General features: G+C 46.5%; 3 protein-coding genes across 3 annotated transcripts; 1 reads left to right on the top strand and 2 right to left on the bottom strand.

Annotated features, from left to right (window-relative positions):
- On the bottom strand, positions 1-1,430 carry EDB91DRAFT_1190842 (uncharacterized protein). The gene is made up of 6 exons (XM_041320533.1): positions 1,034-1,430; positions 766-981; positions 523-687; positions 377-473; positions 247-323; positions 1-208 (listed from the first exon to the last, which is right to left on the bottom strand). The coding sequence occupies exons 1-6, from the start codon at positions 1,055-1,057 to the stop codon at positions 182-184; spliced, it is 606 nt and encodes a 201-aa protein (XP_041168225.1). The 5' UTR covers positions 1,058-1,430; the 3' UTR covers positions 1-181.
- A 3,468-nt stretch (positions 1,431-4,898) lies between these two features.
- EDB91DRAFT_1259652 (uncharacterized protein) lies at positions 4,899-7,073 on the bottom strand (the record flags this gene model as incomplete). The annotated part of the gene is made up of 8 exons (XM_041324393.1): positions 4,899-4,918; positions 4,971-5,273; positions 5,322-5,594; positions 5,647-5,823; positions 5,875-6,111; positions 6,169-6,594; positions 6,645-6,847; positions 6,901-7,073. The coding sequence occupies 8 exons, from the start codon at positions 7,071-7,073 to the stop codon at positions 4,899-4,901; spliced, it is 1,812 nt and encodes a 603-aa protein (XP_041168224.1).
- Positions 7,074-8,048: 975 nt separating this feature from the next.
- EDB91DRAFT_1259651 (uncharacterized protein) lies at positions 8,049-8,537 on the top strand (the record flags this gene model as incomplete). The annotated part of the gene is made up of 2 exons (XM_041324392.1): positions 8,049-8,301; positions 8,359-8,537. 2 exons carry the CDS (start codon positions 8,049-8,051, stop codon positions 8,535-8,537), a joined length of 432 nt encoding a protein of 143 aa, XP_041168223.1.
- Positions 8,538-8,741: the final 204 nt, after the last annotated feature.

The following is an 8,741-nucleotide window of genomic DNA, read 5'->3' as shown; positions in this document are numbered from 1 at the left end:
TTGATTCGATGTAAAGACATCTAAATATTTCTACTGATACAATTGAGCAGTTTCGGCCGGGGTGTCATCCACTCCGTGGCTGAGCTATAACTTAATGTACATCCAACAAACGCCATGGGGTTCAGTGGGGTAAAAAAAAAAAAGAAAGAAAGCAAAAGAAAAAATCCTGACGGTATCTAGATCAACGTAACTTGAGGCTTTTCGCATACTTCCACATGATTCCATCGATATTGTGCCAATACTGACGACGTATATGACCAGCCAGACCGCGGTGAGGGTGTAGCAGACCGTGTTTTGGGAATAAAATCCTGCTATCAACATCGCTGCGGATGAAATACGTGAGGACACAGAGCGCGGCATTGATGTAGCAACTCACCAAAAATGAAACAATTCAGGGACAAGCCAACAAAGAACATGGGCATGATTATTGATAACAGGTAGGACAACAGGAAATAGCCGCCTGGTATGAGTTGCTGATGAGATGTCAGTGGATGTAGTCGGTAAAGCGAGAATAACACTTACTTCTCGAGTCCACTGCCGATCGGTGTGTAGCCAGCGGATCATGCTCAAGCCAGATATCAACATTGCAATCATGGCGAGCATGAGTGATATGAAGAGCAAAAATAAGGGGCAGGTGAGGTGTAGTCGAGATATAGCACAGGTGAGTTTGTGGTTACGAAAACGCCACTCGTTGCGAGAAGCAGGCCCGCCTTTTCAGGAGTACGTCAGCGCTAGCTTAAACTCGTAGAGAGTTGAACGACTTACTGCGGTGATAGTGTTGGTTAGGATAGTGCATAGCCTGCCCCTCACGATCTCGAACGCGTCTTCGGATTGCAGCGCCTCCCAATGGCCTTCAAGATCGGGGCGCCCCAAAGCAAGGAAACAGAGTACTCTGGTTAAAGAGGACGTGTCACGAAGGGCTTGGGGGAGTGTTTCTTCGGTTAGCGTTCTTTCATCGGAAGACCAATTGATGTTGAAAGTCTGCCGTAGTTTAGTCATACAGCGAGTCTTTCTATGTTTTCAAAGCGCAAACCTTCGGGAAATAGAGTACGGCCATAACGAGCGCAACGTCAAAGAGAAGAGTACAGATGGATTAGTGCATCTCGACATGCTGAGCACTCTTTTATCGGATGTTCGAAATGAGGCGCTTGAGTTGTGATTATAGAAATGACAGTATTGTCAATAGAACGCGAACTGGATCATCCTGCGGACCAGGACCTGCGTCCGATCAAGGTCTGATTATGATTGGCTGTTACAGCTATGTGGAACGTATCATATGCATCAATTGATCTTATCAATCGCAGCAGCGCTAGCACCAATCCCCGACTCTCGGACCCAAATTATTATCTCACATGCCGGGTCATATGCTATCCCTCGCAAACTCTGTCATGCATGACGGCCCTCGCGTTGTATATATGCTTTGCTGTCGCTGTGGGCCCTCGCCAGTCTCCGTCACTTATCAGGTGGCAATCTCTCACTGATGTCATACCGACGGTGCAGAGCACGGCTGGCTCCCAAGGCGCATCATTACACGCCACATAATGTCTGCCAGACAATCAGCCAAACAACACATGTCGGAAAATTTAGCCGTATTGCATCCGCAATGCAAGATTCTTCGTGTGAAAAATTGACGGTCCTTTTGGTGGGTTTGCAGTCCTGGAAGTACATCAGGAAACCCACTGCCGAGCGAAGCGACTTGTAGCAGCTTGTAGCAGCCAGTAGTAGCTGAAAGGACCTAAAGCCTCCATACTGGCTCCGGGACTTGTTCCGTCAAAATTATAGTTTTAACTTCAAATGGTTTAGTTTGATTTGCTACGACGTGCTACCCGAGCTCCTGTAGCATTCGACTACTACTGTAGCAGGGCTTTGCTACTGCGCTTCGGCTTGCTACGTAGAACTATATAGTTCGAAATGTCCCACTGATGTACAGTCCTGAGATGGGCGAAAAGATATATTCATGAAGTATCTAGACTCAATAAAATGTGTCTCGGAGGTCAGGATGAGCACGAGAAAATGCCTGAGAATGTATGGCAAGTGCCGGCGAGGCGAGCACGCTGCCAGGACGGTTGCCGCGAATTTGTGGCTGCTGGCATTGGGACTGTAAACCCGAGCGGAGTTGGGACCGTCAATTTCTCGACCCGAAGCTGCAGCTGTCAGAATTTCGCGGAGAACCGCACGCTTTGTGCGCGTGGGATCAGCACGTTCGGACTGGAAAATTGACGGTCCTCAGGTGAGAAATTTGCAGTCCTTTTGAATCCCGCTCGGCAACGCTTACCAGGACTCCGCACAGTGGCGAAACGTCGTGCAAGCTCTCTGCTAGGTAATCCAGTGCTGGACCGTCAATTTGCTCGTGATCAGCTCTACTTTGTAGAGTCGGGGATTAGTCTCACCTTGTCTTCCATCTTCGACGAAAATTTTCTGACAAGTACCGGATAGCTGTGGATCTTTTTTTAAAAAAATCCTAATGCATTCAAGTCACGCGCGTACTGTCAACCTTTTCACACATAGCTGTACAGTAATAATAATAACCCACTCTTTCCAGGTCTCCGTGCACTGCGGCCCTTCACGTCATTTCATTTCGGTATGCTATGCTGGCGCATGTATGTTGTTGGGCATCGTCATGAAGGTATCTGCAGCCGGCAAAAACCCTACTCAATAACAGTTTATTTCGCCAGTTTATTTTTTTGAGCGAGCAGGACGAAATAAACTGGAATAAACTGTCAAGTAAGGTTTGACGTGCATTCGTGTTGCGGAGATTGAAATAGGAGCCGCCGACCGACTTGCCGAGAGACTCTGCAAATGAACACTCATGGCGCGTGATAGCTCAGTGCATCGACAACGACGTCGACGTCAGCACCAACGGATCAGCGAGAGAGAATCTACTACGAAACTCTTGGAAACTCTCGCAGTTGTGCTTCTTGCTGAGGCGAAAGACTCCGGGGGATCAGCTCATTGCACATTTCTATGTCGTGTAGGTGCCGAAAATGCACTGAAAACAGCGTCTGTCGTGGCAATTGCTGAAGGAACTGTTTATCTTTACACTGAACGTGTGTGCATGGCATTTCGCCGCCTTCGCTCTCGATTCCTGACATGGCCTGGTCCTGTCCGACGTCAGCAGTTGTCTGATGCAATGGACGAGTGGGGTTTTCCCGGCTGTATTGGCATAGGGGATGGTAGCTATATCAGACTCCAAGACAAGCCTTTGCGGAATCCTTTTGCTTACTACTGTCGCAAGAAATTCTATGCTGTAAGTCCATTTATTTTTGTACGAGAATATCGGGGGTTTGCAAAAGAGAGATGTGGTCCCATGAAGCAAGCTCGAGTGCGAGCTTCTGTTGTCCGTCTTCGCTCCAGTAGTCACTCATACTCGATGCTGGTATACTTTTGCTCCTCATCAATCGTACTTCGGCTGCTCGGCATCACAATCACTCTCAGTTCACTCCGACAACTTCGTGTATGAAATAAACTGGCAAATAAACTGCCACTCAATAACGCTGTCAGTTGAGTTTGTAGCACCTTGTTATGACTCCGAGCTAGCTCGGTTCCTCAACCCACCTCAGAAAAAAAGTCCGAAACACCCTCACGGCATTCACAGGGTTCAAGACCCCAGAGAACCACCGATAGCGACAGATACACAACGTTATGGTGAGATTGACGGCATCGCCTACTTGTATTTATACCTCAACCGCAACCATCATCAGTGTCTGCATTTCTCCCCCCATTTTGTCTGCGCTTGTCTCCATCGCTGTTCTCCATGGTGTGTATTGACCCTCAATGTTGTCAACGTTCTCCCTGCCCTTCTCTTGTCATGTTCGTTTGTCCCTCTGTTTTTCTCTCGTGGTGTTGTTTTGTTCCCTTTCCTTACCTTATCTTATTTTGTCCCTTGGCCCTTCATCATCGTCGTTTGTCTTTGTCCTTCAGCCCACATGATCATCTTTGCTTGTCACTGTCCTTCAGTCTGTGCTCGTCTTTGTGTTATCTTCTACATCGCTTCATTTATTCTTATTCAATGTACTGTTAATGCAATATATTACTGTTTGCTCCACTACAACTCTGCTGTGAAGAGCGTGATAACATCTTGTTCAGATGATCAGCTGCAACACGTTGATGGCTGTTACTAGTGTCGGTGCAAGAGTATGTTGTTAGGATGGTCAGCTGCAAAACATTGACGGCTGTCACTAGGTAAGTTCGATAATATATTGTGTGATCGATGTGCGATTTATTAATGGTTGTCACTAAGGTATAAATGTATTGCAACTTCGCTCCTCCCTTTACCTCTATCTCATCAATCACACCTTCATCGTCAGCGTAATCCTTCCGCATCCTTTCAAGATACCTGTCCTTCCTCGAGAGCTCCAGTTAGGGTGCTGAACTGTGATAGTGGAATCCGGATGCGGTGCCCCTCGGATGCTGGTGGGTTGCTCTTACACGTGTCTGTGTTTGAGTTGCTGATGACTTTTTGGTGATGGCCAGTAGTCAACAATGTTCGCACCAGGTGTCAACGCATACTGAAGTGTGCTGATGTATGTCGAGGGCAGTGGTGCTATGGTACGTGCCCTTCTTGACGAGACAGTGATTAAAGTAACATTACTAGGCTTACTGTCATCGAGTGCGCCTGTGAGGGTGCTGAAATGACTCAGCGGAAGCTTGCCCTCAGCATGATATTGTGGTGGTGGCAGTGGGAGTGTTGTAGCTGTCCATCTTGGCCAAATTTCTGGTGTTCCAGTCACGTCGGATTGCATTGCAGACTCGAGCGTATGCGATGGGCACGGTGCATATTGAACAAGGCCTGCATGCAGTGATGGCAGTGCCATATTTTGGTTTTCTGATGCCGAGATCAAGATGTGCGTGGCATTGCTCGGTCTTGAAGGTGCATCCTTAGCGATTGCAACTGTGGCTCAACGCCGTTGAACGAGAGCTAACAGCATGTCAGACTTGAATAGAAACTGGGACAAAGAATGTGATATTACCTTGTCGAACAATAGATCTTGTGGCACGGCGGACATGTGTAGCATCTTGATCGCGGGTGTTGATACCCAAGGATGTATGGACTTCCATACTTTGTGCAGCACGCTCATCAAAGTCGCGACCCCGCATGATGCCACCAAGAAGGGTGAGATTAACACCATCACGATTTGCACTGTGATGGGCTTGCTCATTGCCGTTCGTAGTCGATGGACAGGCTCTCCAAATGACTTTGGGTATTAGGCTTGCTGGGCGGTATATTGCAGCAAGCACAAATTTATTTGTTTCTAATTTATCCTTCAACCAAGCTGCGTGCATGTCAGTGCTGAGCTTGAAAAATCACTGGTAAAATTTACCTTGAGCTTTCCTCCCACCGCCGCGGATGGTTGCTAGTGTCTTGTTGATGTCCGGATGTGGCTCCGAAGATGCTAAACTCAACATTGCAGAATATACCTCACTTGACACATAGGTTCGGAGTGCCTGAACATTGCGCTTGAAGTGCGTGACACAAACACGGTAGAAACGACGCAAGTGAGCATATGGATCCAGGTCACGGAGCAGACATTGTTTTTCGTAAACACAGAACGTGTTATTATTCTTACAGAGTTCGACGCAGAACATCCCGAGACCTGAGTTTTCAACAATGAGGATTAAAAATGCCACAACGAACAGACAATTCACCTAGTCCCTGCCCCATGTGTCCGTCGGCAACAACAGACTCATACCCTGTGCCGTGAATGTGTTGGAAGGACACTGATAGTCCTGTATCTTCTTCAGCAATCTCAAAAATACGCCGGAAGAGAATTAAGTGTGCTTGGGCACTTTGAGATGTTGTGAAAGCTCTTGCACCCATCACAGCTAATGATTATTCAGTATAGCTGACTGATACTTACAGTACAAATAACTTACATCGCATATGTTCGCTATCCCATGCTTCAATCTCAAATTCCTGCCAGCCATGAAGGCGCTTGAAAGATGTGTCGATTGAGATGCGTTTTGCACCCAAGAGACGGTGAGACATGTTACTTGTCATACAAATAACAAGATGAAATTCAGTCTTTGCCGTGAGAGTGTAGGTCTCTGCACAGCGAACATAGCGTTGTTCTCGCGACTGTTTGTTTTCTTCATCCACTAGGAGCCTTGCACCTAGATGATTCCTTCGGTCAATTTTTTTATGACACAGTGATATGAAATTGATGTTACCTTCAAAACCAGTACCAAGGGGATACTTTTCGAAGTGGAAAACATTGATTAGACGCCGGACATGATCAAGGTTGGCAAGCAATGGATGAATATCGGAAAGACAAGGGCTTCGGTCTGCTACCCATCCTAATGCTATACAAAGTCCTCTCATGAAGCCTGAGTCCAAAACAATCCGACATGGAGTTGCATCAGCAAGCTGCCAGTCCATATCTAGTAGAAGAGTCTGAAAAAGATCAACAAGCAGAGGTGGAGTTTTGATGGGTGCCGGTGGTGGGTGTGAATGGGGGTTACGACAAACAACAGCAACTTGGGGGCATGCAGGTAAGTCCTCAGGTACATAGATATCAAATTTTGCAGTACAACGGTGCTCCCATTTAAGTAACACTCCGCGTGCCAATGTTCCGTCATTGGATTGATGCCAATGTGCTATGGAAACCATCAGACATTGGGTCTATAACGAAAATGATAATGCTCACGGCAAAGTTGTTTTTGCTGAGACGGGGAGGCAACAAAATGACAAGGAATGAGTGGGCCATATCCATTATCTCTCACATCTTGTTCATGAGACGCAATGACTACTTTATCATCATCAAGGAGGGCCTGCAGGTAGCCAGTATCGAACTCTTGCAGGTTGTGGAGAATCAGGTGGGACAGATCATCTCGTGAGCGCAACTGACATCTAAAATGTTTATTAGCTGTGCAGTAATGAGAAAATAAAGGGAAACCACTCACTGGATGTAGTGCTGGTTGAATTTGTCAACTTGCATCACAAGTTTACCTCGACAGGTATCAGCACCTGGCAATGAGTGCTGCGCAGCACCTTGTTCATTGTCTGTAACAGTACTCATCATCCTGATGTCATCAGTATCATCATGATCCACGCCAACGCACTCCAGACTGGCCATAAATGCACAGCCATGCTCTGCAAGGGAGCAAAAAAAAGCAAAAGTCTTGAGAAAAACTTTGCGTTTTGCATTGTCCTCAAATGGAAGGAACGGGGTAGTAACTGATGAGAGCTTTCATGATAACTGGGTTTATATACCATTGTCAGTACTGCAATATGTTCTCGTAAAGTTTGCAAGTTACCTCCTGGACAAGCAAGAACTCGGTAGATGTTCAATGACCGAAAAAATGTCTTGCTATCGTCCGATTCTTCAGGTGCCAAGTGTGTACTAAGATCCAGGAGTTCAAGTAGTGCTTAGGTATGGCCAGTGGCCAAGGTGGGTCCAGATAGCAAATGCCGTTGGGCGGCGAACATATATGCACGAATGGTGAGCTGCCAATGCATGGACTAGCGGAGATTAGCAGAAAAATTTCAGGCCAGACAAACAAACTTACAGAACATAAGCTGCTCCTCAGCGATCAAACGTACAACTCATACGAGGTGAAGAGATTCATTTCGTTATCTCTGGGAACAACATAGAAATATTTTCTTTTGAAAAGCCTCCATAGTGAATGCATTGATCTTCTCGTGCCGCATTCGACATGGCCGACACGGAGATTGGTTATCTGTGATATTACAGACCAACCGAGAACCTGTGAAGTTTGTAAAGTTCATGAGTGTGTCAAAATTTGTGGTTCAACTGTACCAAAAAAAAGGAATCCAGAGCTTGGTATGTAGCCGAAGTGACGTTCCATCACTAGTGTGCAATTATGAGAGGAATCTAGAGTAAATGGGTCGCAGGAGATTGTCATTTGTGTGTTGAGTGAGCAACGGAGGAGAGCAACAGCACATTGACAGACGTCATACTCAATACAACTCATCCAAATAAGGCAAGTTACATGTCATCTGCAACATCACCAACTTCAAGTACAATCCAGATGCCGGACTCATCTATATCTACTATGCCTTCGGTGCTTAGAGAACATGCTCCCGTATCATGGAATTATCTTCTGCTCAGCTTACTGCACTCCAACGTGCTCAGTCCATCTTACATGATGTTGGGCTGTCTCCTCACGATCTCGATGATCACTCGCAAGCTTCAAGATCTCCATCATCATCATCTTACTCTTCCCCAGCTGCACCTACTACACCTCTCCCATTGTCTGCTCCAGATCCATGCTCTGCTATTCTTGCAGCCCAATATATCCCACCTCCTGCACGATCCTTCACGCCAGATGAAATCTCTGCTGGTGCTCATCATATCAATTGACAGTCGATAGTGCACACAATTATCAATCACCCACCAGGTGCCATCATTGAGTATCCTCAAACCGGCTCGTCAAAGGACAATGTGATTGCCCATATCTTTACCCTTGCTTGTGACACACACACGACAGAGTTTGACCTTCCGCAATTCAACTTCCAGTACTCACTCGGTGATGGTCATGGTGGTCTGAAGGGTGTCCAATGTTACCCTGCTCCATGATAATGCGGGTCAGCCAGTGCGCTGTAAAAAGCTCTCAACATCATGTAAGTCTGTGAAGTTTTTCTAATTTGTATTTGCTGACCGCATCTTTGCAGGTAAAGGACTCAAAACTTGCTCCGCACGGTTGGATGGTTTTTTCAATACTATCCACTCTTATATGAATCGCTCGCATGTTTCAGAACTCATTGCTCCCCCGTTCCTTCC

Source organism: Suillus paluster (genome assembly GCF_016628075.1).
Source record: "Suillus paluster strain FC165 chromosome Unknown EDB91scaffold_806, whole genome shotgun sequence".
Taxonomy (NCBI): Eukaryota; Fungi; Basidiomycota; class Agaricomycetes; order Boletales; family Suillaceae; genus Suillus; species Suillus paluster.
The sequence above is the reverse complement of the archived record's forward strand: the minus strand, read 5'-3'. Positions and strand labels throughout refer to the sequence as shown.